Source organism: Onychomys torridus, chromosome 8 (assembly GCF_903995425.1).
Source record: "Onychomys torridus chromosome 8, mOncTor1.1, whole genome shotgun sequence".
Lineage (NCBI taxonomy): Eukaryota > Metazoa > Chordata > Mammalia > Rodentia > Cricetidae > Onychomys > Onychomys torridus.
In genome coordinates, this window is record NC_050450.1 from 24,821,550 (window position 1) to 24,837,204 (window position 15,655).

Consider the following 15,655-nt stretch of genomic DNA (forward strand, 5'->3'; position numbering starts at 1 on the left):
CCCAAGGACATGTGCGCCAACGACATTGGTGAGAGGATGCAGAAGGTGATCACAGCCCTAGAACACAGCATAGTAAAGATCAAGGTCATTGCTCCCCTCAGCTCAGGCTCTATCCTGGCCTCACTGTCCACCTTCCAGCAGATGTGGATCAGCAAGCGGGAGTATGATGAGTTGGGCCCCTCCATCGTCTTCCACAAATGCTTCTAGATGAACTGCGCAGGTGCCGAACATCTGCTGCAGGAGTTGATTCTGAAGTATCCAGTTTGGCTTGCCCAAAGTACACACCTCATGCTAGCCTCATGAAACCGGAACAAACCATTGAAAAGGAATTTGTCCTTGAAGCTTCTATGTGATACCAGCCCTCGATCAGAGAACTTGCTGCTAGTTTTTGACCTTGTAGTCAAGTTAGCTGTTTCTTTGGTAGACATTCAACACCCCGTGCATATCTTGTCTTGATTTGCTCCTTAGTCCACTTGGCATACTAACTTGGTGGCTGAGGACAGCTAGCTATGGGAGAGAAGTTCCCAGCCTAGTGGGTCTGTGAGAGCACCATGTAGTGATCTGCGGAGGGCATTACCCGATGGCTGACTGTCCCAGGATTTCTGGCAAGAGCTTTGGAACCAGTTACTCTTGCTGTCTAAGAGGGAAGGAAAGCCCAAGCCTTAGGACCCAGTTTCCGCACTGGTGTTTGCCCTCCTGACTGCTGTGGGTTGTTACTTGCCTTGAATTGGGAACATTGACATGCTGTGGGATGTTCTGTATGTCAAATGTGTTGCTCTGATTGGTTAAAATAAATAAAGTGCTGATTGTCCAGGCTGCCAGCTGTCTCTGTCTACCCTACAAGACTCCCGAAAGTTGCTTGCATCCTTCTCCTGGTTCTCAGGTAATATTATATCCTTCTGAGGTCTTTGATGTGGTTGAAGACTAGATAGTTATAATTTTCTCAGTTACGATGAAAGATAAGTTTGATATAAAACCTTAGACTCACAAATATAAGATAGATAGGATATCTTCTTTAATATTCTAATTGTAATTCTTGCTTGATAATTGTTTTGTTACCTAAAATTTTACTATATAAAAGTTAAAACTTTGCTTTAAAAAAAAAAAGAAAAGGGGAAGTGCTGTGAGATGTTCTGTATGTCAAATGTGTTGCTCTGATTGGTTAAAATAAATAAAGTGCTGATTGGCCAGTAGTCAGGCAGGAAGGATAGGGTAGGCAGGACAAGGAGGAGGAGAATGCTGGGAAGTGAAGGCTGGGGCAGAGAGATACCGCCAGTTGCCACCATGACAAGGAAGATGTAAGGTAATGGTAAGCCATGAGCCACGTAGCAAAGTATAGACTAATAGAAATGGGTTAATTTAAGATAGAAGAAGTAGATAACAAGAAGCCTGCCATGGCCATACAGTTTGTGTTTACTTGGTTGGTTCTGAGTGTCTATGGGCCTGGTGGGTGAGAGAGATTTGTCCTGACTGTGGGCCAGGCAGGAAAACTCTACCTACATTGACACCTGTGAATTTATCATCTTTTTTTTTTTTTTTAAAGATTTGTTTTATTTATTATGTATATAATGTTCTGTCTGCATGTATGCCTACCTGCCAGAAGAGGGCACCAGATCTCATTACAGATGGTTGTGAGCCACCATGTGGTTGCTGGGAATTGAACTCAGGACCTCTGGAAGAACAGCCATCCCTCCAGCCCTTTATTCATCCTTTTAATTCATGTAAGTTTTTTTTTGTATTCAATTATTTAAGAAGTGAACAATTTTGGTTTTCTATGGTCCAGTGAGAATATTAAGCTCCAGCAACATGTCACAGTGTAAAGAAAAATAAAATTGCTGCAGTAACCGGCAAGATAGAATAAAATGAAAAATAAAGGGGAAAGCAGTTAAAAACTTGTTGATTCTAAAACTGAGTCCCAATCTATTCCCACTGGGAACAGGCTGACCTTATCTGAAAGCGGGAAGAAAGGGGCGTTCCGTGTTTCCCTTTCACTGTCACGAGTGTGCAGATGCCTTGTCCATCCTACTCCAACCTTCTGTCTGTCCTTGGTGCAGAAAGACATGTGTCTGAGCATCAGAGAAAGGATAGAACCCCCCACGCCTCACTTGGTGTGTGCTGCGCCTCCTGCACATCTTTGTTGTACACATGCCGTTAGTTACACACCACAAACTCCCTCCAACCCCAATGTGTCTCTCCTCACACTCTGATACACTTGCACTCACATCTGGAGGCTTTGTGCCTGCACACATGTCCCAAAGCCGGTGCTACACACTGCCCTGTGTGCTCACAGTGTGTTACACACACACACACACACACACACACACACACACACACACACACACACACGTGTTCTTCCTCTGTGCAGCCCACATGCATGTTGAGGTTCACTGGGCATTCAACATATACTGCCTTGCACACGGGCAGGCACACAATGTATGCTGGAATTCTCTGGTGCTGGAAGGATGTTGCTCTTTCTGCAGACCCCAGGTGGCACATGCTCCCTGCACCCTTTTCCTTCTTAAAGGAATTTCCACTTCTACTGGCCCGTCCTTCTTTCATAAGCATTGGAATCGGGATGGCCATCCTACCCCACCTCACAGGTGCAAGGACCAAGGCACACTCAAGCAGGGCGTGTGAAGGAGGGAAAGTGACATGACAGACTTGTGCTCCTGACACTATCATCTCCTCAAGGCCGTTCCTTGAAGACTTCCCAGCTCAGGACTGGTGGACACCAACTCACAGTCTCTCCGGAAGTGTTATGACTGTGTCCATGACTGCATCCTCAGGCTTCCCCAGAGAACACTATTGGAGCATCATCATCAACATATCATTACATGGGACTCTAAGGGGTTGTATAATCCTCAGCATGGGACGTGACAGGGTGAGGAAATGAAACATTGCCCCGCCACCTCAGGTCCCAATGACCCTTCCTCTGCTCCTGGGCAAAGGTGCATAGAAAACCCTGGACTCCTCTTCCCTGATCATCCGTTCATGTCTACTGCTCTGGTAGTCAGCCATGCAACACATTCATGGGGCTGTTCTTGGCTGGAGACAGAGTCTGGCCACCCAGGCTTCAGAGCACTCAGCTCTGCCCCCTCCATACTGGACATATCCTGTCTGCCCCGCCCCCTCACCAGGCGGGCTGCTGGTACAGGAGGAGCTGGAGGAAGCACTAGGTCGTTTTTCTACCTCAGTGGAATAGTCATGAAGGCCCTAGAGCCTATGATCCTGGTACTTGTGAGGCTGAGGCAGGGGAATTGCCATCGTTCAAGGCTAGCTTGGGCTATACAGTGAGATTTAGGCCAGCCTGAGGTATAATGTGAGACTTTGTCTCAAACATAAACAAACAAACAAATAAAGCAAGCAAGCAAGCTCCTGGGTGTTATAGCCAAGAAGAGGGAAATTGGGAAAAGTTCCAGAACACAGAGGAGTGTGGGTAAATTGGCCTATATGATAAGAGGACTGAGGCTTCTTCCTTCTGAGATCTGAACTTTGTAGGAACGAGAAGGAGGAAAAGGGGGTGGAATAGAATGCAGTGTGGGGAACCAGTTCTCCAGTGGGGAAGATTATACCATCCAAGGGGACACTTGGCAGTCTCAGAAGGGCTGTCACAGCTAGGCAGGGAGTGCTGTGGGGTATGTGCTTCTGGTACCTAGTAGGTAGAGGCCAGCCAGGGAAGCTGCCTTGCTCCGTGTGTGTGTGTGTGTGTGTGTGTGTGTGTGTGTGTGTGTGTGTGAAGTGTTAAATCTCTTACCAGTCATCTGACAGCCCCCCACAAGTGAAAAGCCACCTGACCCCAAGTGTCACTATCTCAGAGACTGAGAAAGATTGTTCTAGAACACAGGACAGACTACTGAGCAGAACTTCCACTGACAGTTGCCCACAGCATGGCAGAGCATGTCTCCCAAGAGTGGGAAGGAGAGTAAGATACAGAGCCAAAGGATGGAGGGCTTCTTGTCCTGCCAAGATGACATGGTCCTGTCCAGGGGACAGACTGCCCTGGCTAGTGTTGCGTGTGGACTTCCTGCCTTTCCAGAGGATGGGGAGGAAGGGCCACAGTGTGCTAAGGGTGCATGGGTTGAACTTTGCTGCGAAGCTTTGCCAGGTGCCTCTTGGGCTATTCCAGTTTGGGGCAACATGTGCTCCATCCCTCTCTCACTCTGTGCCCAGCAAGGCAGAGTCAGTGCCCTGCCTTTTCTGCACCCCCATTATTGTGTAGCCTGCTGGCAGTGCTCTGTTCTCAAATGGCTGGTTTATTTGTCAGCCCCCGCAGCACTCAGCTTCTTTTCCTGAGCACCCCAAATGTGCCCGGCCCTATTAGGGACAGAACAGACAAAGGTGTGTGTTGGCAGCCCCTCCGCTGTTCCGGAGAGGCCATGAGTGATCTTTCTGGGGCCCCTCCCACTTCTCAGGCTCCTCCCACTTCACAGGCCCCTCCCACTTCGCAGGCTCCTCCCACTTCTCACCATTCATGATCATGAAATTTAAGTTCTTCTGAGCAATAAAGGGAGGAGCAGGGTCTCTCTGCTGTTGCCATGGTTGCTACAAGGACACAGGCTTGAGCTGCAGCAATCATCTTTCCCACACGTGGAGTAAACCTCTCAGGGAGAAAGGCCATATGCCAAGGGAAGTAGAACTGAGTGTTGGAAACAAGATGGCACCTTGTGGATATCCTTTCAGCCCTTGAATCTAGCTTGTGGATTCCCAGTGTTTTTTAATTCTATTTTATGTGCATTGGTGTTTTGCCTACATGTAATATCTGTGTGAGGGTGTGGATTCCCTGGAACTGGAGTTGCAGACAGGTGTGAGCTGCCATGTGGGTGCTGGGAATTGAACCCGGGCCCTCTGGAAGAGCAACCAGTGCTCCAGCCCCTCCCATTGATGTGAAATTAGGGTTCAGTCACTGATGAGTGCAAATCTCTTGGTTAATACTGTGGTGCCCTCTGGGGCCAGGAGCTGGTCTGTTCCTCTCCTTCATCCTCTCTCCAAAAAAGGCTGGCCTTTTACAACCCAGGTGTTAGGTCAACGTTTCCTGTGTCTGTCAACAGGACAGATTCCTTCAGGCCAACAGGCTCTCACCACAGAATAAAGCTACATGCTTTTGGTGAAGAGGAGGCTGAGATAAGGGAGTGACCAACCCTGGGGTCATAGACAGTTAGTGACATCTGGAGGAGACTCGCCCAGCTGTCTCAGAGGGCCTACTCTGCTGCGGGGCTTGATCTATGTGGCCTTTTTTTTGTTTTTTGTTTTTGTTTTTTTTCGAGACAGGGTTTCTCTGTGTAGTTTTGCGCCTTTCCTGGAACTCACTTTATAGCCCAGGCTGGCCTCGAACTCACAGAGATCCACCTGCCTCTGCCTCTGCCTCCCGAGTGCTGGGATTAAAGGCGTGTGCCACCACCGCCCGGCCTATGTGGCCCTTTTTATGTGTTTCCGCATCTGCCTCCCTGTGTGTGGGAGGCTCAGATGAGGTCAGCTCATTAGAATGACAGGGTCTGGGTGAGCATGAGATCGCTTTTGCTTCCCCTGGGTTTGGGTTCAGAGGAAGAAGAGGCCAGGGTGGAAGGTGAACAGAAGGCTAGAAGAGGAAGGGAAGGGCAGGGGTTGGAGATAACTTCTCACACACTTTAAGGAGGGTGGAGGGTCAGGGACTTTCGTGCTGAAGGCTGAAAAAGTCACAGTACTGAAGACTTCTCTGAAGCAGTCTGCTCTAACAGGTGGGGGGGGGGGAGGGTTCTTCTCATGCCCCCTTCACAGAGAAGAGGTCGGGGGAAGTGCTCAGACTTAGCTGGAGAGCCGCTGCAGCTGGGATTTCAACTCAAGTTTGAGACTCTCACATATTGCCCAGGTTGGCTTTGAACTTCCGGCTTCTTGATCTTCCTCCTCTAAGTGCTGGGATTACAATGTTTCTATCCTTTTAGGAATGAGAAAAAGTGAAGTCACGACTAGAGATGTGAAGGACGTCTGGACATGTACCCGGGCTGTGCAGGAGGAGCTGCCATGAGGCTCGGTCTGTCTGTTCCCTGGGCTGCTCTGCAGCAGGGCTTCTTGGAACCCAGGGTCGCTCTCCAGGACCAGGTTCTAGTAGCCCTCTCTAGAGACGCAAAGCCTCCTCGCGGCAAAACACAGAGCCCAGCAAGATTTACTAGGAAAGGCTGCCACCTGGTGGCCAATAGGCAAGCTTTACACGTCGGGGAGGAGACCAAGCTTAGGGAAAGCGGGGCTCTGGTTTAGGTGTAGACAGCGGGGGTGGGGTGGGGGGTGGAGTGGGCGGGGTGGGAGGCTTTATCTAGCCTTACTTTTGAAGAGCGCCCCCACAGAGTGCCAGTCGGGTGCAGGCAGGACGGGATAGGGCTGCCTTAGCTGTTTCAGGACTCAGTATGGGGCCTGGGTGCGCTGGGCAGGGTAGAACTCTTCCTTATAAATAGCTGCTCCCCTCCTCTGTCCCCTGTAGGGTAGTGTCTTTTTCCCTGGGGGCTGGAGGAGGGGAAGGACCTGGAGCATGGCCTTAGCTGGATTCCTGCTTTAGTTCAGACCAATTCAGACACTGTCACCAACTCCAAGAAGTTACAGACCCTTCCCTCCTTAACCAGGCTGGGGTCCCCAGGAGGCCCTCCCTCTCCAGCCCTTTCTGCCCTTTTCTCGCTCTTCTGACAGCACCCCTCCCCCCGCCCCGCCCCGCTCTTATTTCTACGCTGCCTGCAAAAGAAACCGCCCAAGGACCTCAACGCCTGGCTCCTAATTTAGCTCACATTCTAGGAGAGATCCTGATTGAGTGGGCTTGCGGCTTCTGCCGAGAAGGCTCCAGGTGATTCCTCCATCCCTGGTTCCTCGGTGCTGGGGTGAAACCCAGGGCCTTTGTGCTTACCAGGCAAGTCACCATCCCTGAGTTACATCTCCCTCATTCCCCAGGTGATGTCCCAGGCAACCCCACCGCCTCCTTCTTACCTTCTGGCGGTGTATGGACAACGCCTCGTGTTATCACCAGCTCATACCCTGATACCCTGGCCCGCTGGTGTCCAGGTCAGATGTTCATGGAGACAACAGGGTCTCCTGCCTGCTTTCTGCTCTAGTTTATCAACTTCCCCACAGAGTTTACCAGCTCTGACCTCACCGTGTCCTGCGACTGTTTTGTGAGTCTCACACCTGATGGAGAGGTTTCTGAGCAGGTTTTATTCATCTTTGCATGACCCGATTTTGACAGAGCTGGGGACAAAATGTGCCTGATGACTAGGAATGTTGGTAAACGGAGAAATGCCGGAATGGATGTCTCCCACTCAGACATCTAGACTTCATGTTGCTGAGCCCCTGGACCTTCTAAATGTCACTCTTTCTGACAATCTCTTAAGGCCAGGAACAAGGGTCAGATGCTGGAAGCACTTGCTGGAGCTCCCTGGATCTGGAAGGGGGAGTGGGGAAGTGACAAGGTGACCACACTGTTGTGTCGGGGAAGACCCAGTCTCATCCTGCCCAGCTGCCCGATGAAAACCCCCTCATAACGACACTTTTTTCTTTTTCTTTTTTGTTTTTCGAGACAGGGTTTCTCTGTGTAGCTTTGCTCCAGTTCTGGAACTCACTCTGTAGTCCAGGTTTGCCTTGAACTCACAGAGATCCGCCTGCCTCTGCCTCCCAGTGCTGGGACTAAAGGTGTGCGCCACCACCACTCAGCCATAACGACACTCTTAAAAAACAAAACAAAACAAAACAAAAAGCCTGTACTTGGAACAAAGGTTTAAACATGATAAACAACAAGTAATATCAAGCACTTACCACATCGTGTTTACTCACTACCTGGCTCACCCCAAGATACGGTGCACTACTGTATAAGCAAAGAGGGCTTTGTGAGGGAGGTGTTATTTTTGGGTTTATCTCTTCAAGCAACTAATAATTTTTATCTAATTGATACATGTAACTTTTTCTAGTTTCCACAGTTTTTTTTTTTTTTTTAATCTACATGGGTGTTTTGCCTACATGTATGTCTGTGTACCACATGCATGCGGTCCCTGCAGGGCCAGAAGAGGGCAATGCATCCCCTGGAATTAGACTTACAGCCCATTGTGAGTTATCATGTAGATGCTAGGAATTGAACCAGGGTTCTCTAGAAGAACAGTGGGTGTTCTTTAACCACTAAGGCCTCCCTCTGGCCCCCACACTTTTTTTTTGTTGTGGTTTATGGAGACAGGGTTTCTCTGTAGCTTGGGAGGCTGTCCTGGAACTTGCTTTGTAGACCAGGCTGGCCTCGAACTCACAGAGATCCACCTGCCTCTGCCTCCTGAGAGCTGGGATTACAGGTGTGCGCCACCACCACCCTGTTTTTCTTTCTTTCTTTTTTTTTTTTTTTTTACAGACATAGTCTCACCATGTAGCCCTGGCTGGTCTGGAACTTGTTATATAGACCAGGCTGGGCTTGAACTCAAAGAGATTTGTCCGCCTCTGCTTCTGGAATGCTGAGATTAAAGGTGTGAACTACTACCCCTGGCCACTTTCCACAGTTTTTGTTTCTTTTTGCAATGCTGGGGTGGAGCCCAAGCCCTGGCACAGGTTGGGCAGGTGCTCTACCACTGAGCCACCTCTCCAAACCCATTTCCACATTTAGTGGGAACTGGTTCCCAGGGATGCTGTTAGAGTGCACATTCTTATGGCGCATGCCTGTAATCCCAGCACTCGGGAGGCAGAGGCAGGTGGATCTCTGTGAGTTCAAGGCCAGCCTGGTTTACCAAAGTGAGTTCCAGGACAGCCTCCAAAGCTACAGAGAAACCCTGTCTCAAAAAACAAAACAAAACAGAACAAGAAACCCACTGGGCTGTCCAGCCTTTCCAGAACTCTCCATCAGTCATTGTCCTAGCTTGAGGGGAGGCAAGGGATTTTTCTGCAGTTTTCATGCTCCTATAGCTGTGTCTCTGTGGAGTACAATGTGGGGTTAGATTGCCTGGGATATAACAGGAAACTAAGGGACATTTCAAAGATGGTGGACCCCAAAGAGGAAATGTTTTCCTGCTTGGGAAATTCTTCCATCTTGTGGTTTCCAGAAGTACTCAAGAGGCTGCAGGTACATAGAAGTTTTGGACTGAATGAGTGCCCTCTGGCCCCTAACCTAGGGCCAACTCCCTGAATTGCATTCTCAGGTACATCTACCTGGTGAGACATCAACCTATCTCACCCCATTGAAGGTCTCACCACCAGCATCTGAGGCTGTTCTTGATCATGTCTCCAGGTTCCAAAGCCCACAGAGAGATGTCTCTACTTGGCTTCTGAGGATAGCAGCCCCACCCCAGGACCCCCACCCCAGGACCCCCACCCCAGGACCCCCACCCCAGGACCTCTGTGGAATCAGGCCGTTTGCACTGCTCCTGGGGCCATGTTCCTTTCAGGCTCACCTTACTAACCGCAGCTTGTTCTGCTGGTGGCTCCTGAGGCCTGGTTTAAGTCAGGCTAACCCTGCTTCCCTTTCTTTCTGCTTGTGGAGGCCACTTGAAAACTGACTGGCTGACCAGGAAGGCAGAGGTCTGCAGATCTCAGGAGGGTCTCAGGGAGACAGGCCCATTAGCTGGATTTCCAGGAGAAGACAGGACACAGGATCTTTGAGTCTGATTTCTCCACGGACCAGATGGGCACTGTCCATTAGCATTCCCCACCTGCAAAGTGAATGACACGGGAGAGCAGTCTTGAATTCCACCTGCTCAGTTTCTCCTCTGAGGTGGTTGGTGTGTTACCGTTGCCTTAGGCTGATGATCCCCTCAGCCTTCTCCCCATCTCCCTTGTGAGACTCTGTGAGACTCTGTCAGCTGCCTCTCCCTGGTCTGCACACCATATCCACAGCATTGGCTTATGCTGTTGAAATGAATGTCATCCTCTTGCCACAGATGTCCCAAAGAATCCAGGCTTTGATGTGTGTATCTTCTGAACCCCACCAGCTTTTCTGTGTTCTGGCCTCACCAGCCACCTGACCTGTCCTTGATCTCTACCACAGTTCCTCTTCGTTCTCTGGTCTTTGCCTTGGCAACGGGTTCCCTCTGCTCACCTGGCTAACTCCTGCTAAACTTACAGCTCCCGCTGTTGATTCACAATCTTTTTTTTTTCTCGGCACTGAAACACCCTTGCCATGTGCATTTCTGGAGTCATTCTTGGTTTACTGTCTCCCCGTTATCTGCCTGGAAGTTTTATGAGGTGCAGGCTCCTGTCTGCATCTACTTCTCTTCTGTGCCCCAGAGCCTGGCCTCTGGGACGAGTTCTCAATAAGATGCCGTTCAGTGAGCGAAAGGTGAGGACTCAGTGGAAATACTGCCTTGCGGAGACCTCAAGATTGAGAACAGCAACTCAGAAAGCATGGGTTCACATTGGCTGGTGATGCTATTTTGGCTGTAGAATCGGTATAAAGTGAAAAGAAATTAAAACCCAGACTGGCTCTTATCACTTGGTTTGTCCGAAGTTTGGGGATCAGTTGAGTTGATCTAGCTGGGAAGAGGACTATGTGAACACACAGTGTTCAAGCTTCCAAAGGGAGTGAGTGTGGTCACCCTGGATTTTCTGCTATGGACATTCATAACTAGAAAGTGGTGACACAAGCTGGGTGGTGGTGGCCCACACCTTTAATCCCATTATTCCAGAAACGGAGGCAGGCAGATTTCTGTGAGTTCGAGGCCAGCCTAGTCTACAAAGTGAGTTCCAGGACAGCCAGGGCTTTTGCACAGAGAAACCCTGTCTAGAAAGAAAGAAAGAGAGAGAGAGAGAGAGAGAGAGAGAGAGAGAGAGAGGGAGGAAAGAAGGAAGGAAGGAAGGAAGGAAGGAAGGAAGGAAGGAAGGAAGGAAGGAAAGAAAGAAAGAAAGGTGCAGAGAGAGGCCCCAGTGTCTTGGGGGGCTGGAAGCATCTCTCCATGTGCAGGCAGGTCTGAGGGTCCTCACAGCCCCCCCCACATCAAGCCCAGATTCTCCTGCCCTAAAGGGAACTGCAGATACAGGTGGCAAAGTCTAGGAGCCACTAGAGTATTTTGGGGGTGCTCCAGAGCTGGGTATGGGGGTACACATCTGTCATCCCAGCACTTGTGTGGTGGAGGCAGGAGGATCAGATGTTTAGAGTCAACTTTGACTACACAGCCAATTGGGGCAAGCTGGGACTATACGGGACCCTCTCTCAGTGTCCCCTACCCCTCACCATAAAACACAATACAAACAAAAGGGGCCCTCCTTCCCAAACAAAACCCCAAATCCCAATAAAATCAAAGCCTTTTTCATGTGGTCCAAGTACAGGCAGATCATCCCTAACCCGAGAACTTCAAATCTAAAATTTTTGAATGTAGATACAAGGCCACAACGGGAAAATTCCAAACTATGAAACTTTGTCATACGTACCGAATTATTAAAAAGCACTGTGTTGCCAGATGTGGTGGCACATTCCTTTAATCCCAGCACTTGGGAGAAAAGGCAGGCTGACCTCTGCAAACTCCAGCTTGGTCTCCATAGTGAGTTCCTCCAGGACAGCCTGGGACATAGGGAGACCCAGTCCCCCCCAAAAAACAAACAAATAAACAAACAACCCCCCCCCCAAAAAAAAAAAAACCAACAACCTGAGACTACTGGGCGGTGATGGCACACACCTTTAATCCCAGCACGCAGGAGGCAGAGCCAGGCAGAGCCAGGCAGAGCCAGGCAGATCTCTGTGAGTTCGAGGCCAGCTTGGTCTACAGAGCAAGATCCAGGACAGGCACCAAAACTACACAGAACCCAAAACCCAAAACAAAAATAAAAACAAAAAAATCAAGAGACTTAACACTGTATAATGACCTCCAGGCTCTGAGTATAATGTATATGAACCATAATTGAATTTCATGCTTGAATCTCTTAGTATGTATGTGGCTTTGTTCTAAGATCTGAAAAGAAGAAAGAGAGAGAGAGAGAGAGAGAGAGAGAGAGAGAGAGAGAGAGAGAGGGAGGGAGGGAGGAAGGAAGAAAGGAAGAAAGAAAGGAAGAAAGAAAGAAAGAAAGAAAGGAAGGAAGAAAGAAAGAAAGAAAGAAAGGAGGAAATCCAAAGCCCCGGCTTCCCTGGTTCCAAGCTTTTGGGATAAGGGCTCCTGGAACCGACCAGCTTAGGCTGTGAGCATCCATCTCAGCAGCTGCTTGTGTTCTAACCTCTACTGCAGTATAAAGCATTTCCACAGAAGACCAGTGTCCACAGGAGTTTTAGAGACTTTATTTATGTATAAACAATTTAAACACTTTGCCATAAATTATCTTTGCCTGTCCCTAGTCTTTGCTTAGCAGCAAATTAAAATTAATATAAAAACTCGATGAACAATTCATACATGTATATTACAAAAAAGTTCCTGTACCAAAGTTCTTATTAGACTTTTTTTTGTTATTTTTTTAAACTTTTTAAAATTTTTTTTGTTTTTATTTATTTTTTTATTTTCTCTCCTCGCGGTGACTGTCATGTGATTGTCTCAGTTTCTGGACCAAACAAACACACTAATAATTTTAAGTCTTGAAACAGTGATTGTGCCTTGCGGCATATGTATGTACAGGGCGATCGGAAGTGGTACCATTAGCAACAGAGTCACAAATGTCGAACCTCTACCGCAACTGATACCCACGAACTACGGAATCTAAACAGACTACACCCTGTAACTGCGTATTACTGTCCACAATGGAATCTCCAAAGACAAAAAGAGTATGAGATTTATGTGTAGTGAGTATAGCCACCATTTTGAATTAAATTTTACACTCTGCGCTCAAATAAATTAGCTCAGGCCCGACTAAGTGGAGACCTGAGAGTTAAGTGCCGGACGGTATTGTTTCGCTTTGACTGCTGATATTAATTTCTTTCCTTTTCTTTTTTTTTTTTTTTCTTGTGTTTTTCTTTTTCTTTAAAAAGTATTTCCAGTGCTCACTCCTCCACTTTTGTGCCCCCCCTCCCCAGGCGCTACACACAAATCACCCCCAAAGTCGTGTTTTTAAATGCACCTGTATTTGCTTAAACGAAAACATCGCAAGTGTTTGTCCAACAATCAGTCTGAGTGGTTGGTCCTCAGCTGGTCTGGTGATGCCGGCCCTTGTGAATGTCTCTGTGTTGCTCACGTGTGAATGAGTGAGGTATTGGATATGAGGCCTTCTTGTCTTCATTTCTTCGTGTGTACGGTCGGTGGTGTGTTTGTCTTGTTGTTGTTGTTTTTGTTTGTTTGTTTGTTTTCTGCTTCTTTTCTTTTGGCTATTCTATGTCTCTTTTCTGCGTTAGACCCGGAACAAGTGGGTCATATGTTAGGGGAACTTGAAACATTTTGTGTGTTCGTTCATTCATTCATTCATCCATTTCTTTTGTTTTCCTCAGAATTTGTGGCCGAGCTCTAGTCTACTTCAGGAAGAGGGACTTTGCGCTTGGACAGTAGCATTTGAACTCAAAAAATGTGAGCTTTCTTGCCACTTGGGATCCTAAAGCAGCCTGGCCTCAGTGCCCCTGTTAGGTCTTCGTCTCCTTAGGAGAGGAGGTCACAGTTGCTCCTGCTGAGCCACCCAGAGAAGAGGTGGCAGCAGATAATTTTGTTACCTCTTTCCCATCTCATTCTGTCTTAAGAACTGGATGTTGCTGCTACTGTCTGCCAGCTCTGGGTACTGCTCCACAGGAAGCACGTAATAGCCCTCATAACCTTGTACCCGTCCCGTGCTTAGGAGCTGCTGCTTCTCGCCCTCCGTCCACAGGCGGCTGCCCTCTCTCCCGTCCCTGGCTTTCTGCTGCTCCTTGGCCCAGGCAGTGCCCAGGGCCCTCTGTCTTGCTTGGTCCAGGACTCGGGCCTTCTCTTCGTCCAGCGTGTCAGGGGTGAGGCCGTAGCGGATGCTGAGCAGCAGGGTGGAGTACTGGAACTCAATGTTGGTGAACCTTCGAGTCCTGCCATTCACCAGCAGCGTGGGCTGTGACACGGTCACATTCACCCCGCTCTCCAGCACCTTGCGGCCAATAGTGGTGCCCAGCGTGACCAGGTCACCATCCGCTGCCCCGATCTTCACAAAGTAGTGCGTGTCCTTGCCCTCGATGCTGTAGTGCATCTTATCCAAGTAGTAGGCATTGTTCAACACAGATGCCACCTTGCGGCTGTCCTCACTGGCGATGCTGGACACACCCGTGGTCACCCGCCCTTCTTTGATGGCAAACATGATGCCTTTGCCGATGATGGGTGTGGTGGTAGCAAACCAGTGACCTGCTTTCTCTCGGATGCTGGCATGGAGCTTTTTAGTGATGACCTGTCCTTCCAGAGCTAGGAAGGCCTGGTTATGCCTCTCTGTGGTCTGCTGGACACCTGTAATGAGCTGTGGATACAAGACAAAAAGGACGACAGGTCAGAAGGTTGCCTAGGCAGTGTATGAAGCAAGAGCTGGAGAGATGGGTACTGAGCACTTCTCCCCCAGGATCAATATGCTGCGCTAATACATATGGATACATCCCTACCTTTTATAAGCAGGACAGACTGGCTGGTTCCCAGTGCCCTAGTGGGCTGCTCTGTCCATCTTGTCACCATGCCACTCAATGAAATATGGTGAAGGAGGTTCTCCACCTTGCCCTAGTCTGTTCCTAGGCTGTGCACCCCAACTGTGGGAGCCAAGAGATATTTTGCACTTATGGTACAGCAGCTGCCTGGCATGCTTCAGACCCAGAGATGTCCATATTGCTGCAACCTGCCCTGCTCCAAAATCAATGGCTTGGATAGTCACCGTCTTTACTCAAAGTGAGGACAGCCATGGATGCATGTCTGGGATTGAATGCCCTGTTAGTAATCAGCTCTGGGGCTACCAAGCTGAGGCTGCATTCTAGCCAGGTACTCTAGGTGATTTGTGTGCATATTCCTATTTGAGAGCTCTAGGCTAAGATTTCCTGGCTGTGAGGGCCAGCGGGAATCTCCCCTCCTCCCCACTTGGAGTCCATTGCTTTGGATCTCAGCCCTGGTTCTGCAGAGGAACGAAATCACCATTATCTCCTTGGCCTTGTGTTCTCCACTCACAAATGACAACTTGTCTCAATTGGTGGTTGGGGGACAGGCTGGAATAATGGAAGAGGCTGTGTTTGGGAGGTAACAGCACTTAGATAAACGAGAGAAATGATGGCTATTTATCCACTGAGTGGTCCCCAAGGGGCAGGATGGAGAGAATGCCGTTCTCAATTACCCAGCAGCTCCTCCTTGCCTCTCTATAGTCACACAATCTGGATGACTATTTAGAGCAGCTGAGACCTTCCAGACTTCCACAGAGCAGAGCCGCAGTCCTGTATCTGAGGTCAGCTCAATGCAGTTCCCGCGCTGCCCATCTGCTGTGGCTGAGGTCTCAGCTGCACCCAAATTGAAACTGACCACCCTTTGGTCATCAAAGAAAGACGCAGGCACAAATTATGTTCTAAAAACTCAATCTGTATGCATTTGGGCCATAACGTGCTGAGGTTTTATGTAGGGCATAAAAATGTTCCTTAATGGGACAGAAACTGCAAACCACAGTTTTATTACATCCCATAAAAGCTGAAAGGGTTATGATCTTACAGCAGTGCAGATGGCAGGGTGCCACCAGATTTCTCTGGGCTATTGTTAATCAAGAAGTGACCGGAGGGTAGATACTGAATAGATAATGATACCACAATTAAGGTAATCATTGAGGTTGGGAAGAAATATGGGCCACACTTGAAAGG

At 48.9% G+C, this 15,655-nt stretch overlaps 1 protein-coding gene across 13 annotated transcripts in view; it reads right to left on the reverse strand.

Annotated features, from left to right (window-relative positions):
• Positions 1 to 12,162: 12,162 nt before the first annotated feature.
• The window catches only part of Tenm2 (teneurin transmembrane protein 2), a 1,224,381-nt gene continuing 1,220,888 nt past the window's right edge, over positions 12,163 to 15,655 (reverse strand). For all 13 annotated transcript variants that reach the window (XM_036195999.1, XM_036196007.1, XM_036196006.1 and 10 more), the window contains one exon: positions 12,163 to 14,292. In XM_036195999.1, the coding sequence (XP_036051892.1) occupies positions 13,531 to 14,292 (762 nt within the window). In that variant the 3' untranslated portion in view covers positions 12,163 to 13,530. The remainder of the gene's footprint in view (positions 14,293 to 15,655) is intronic.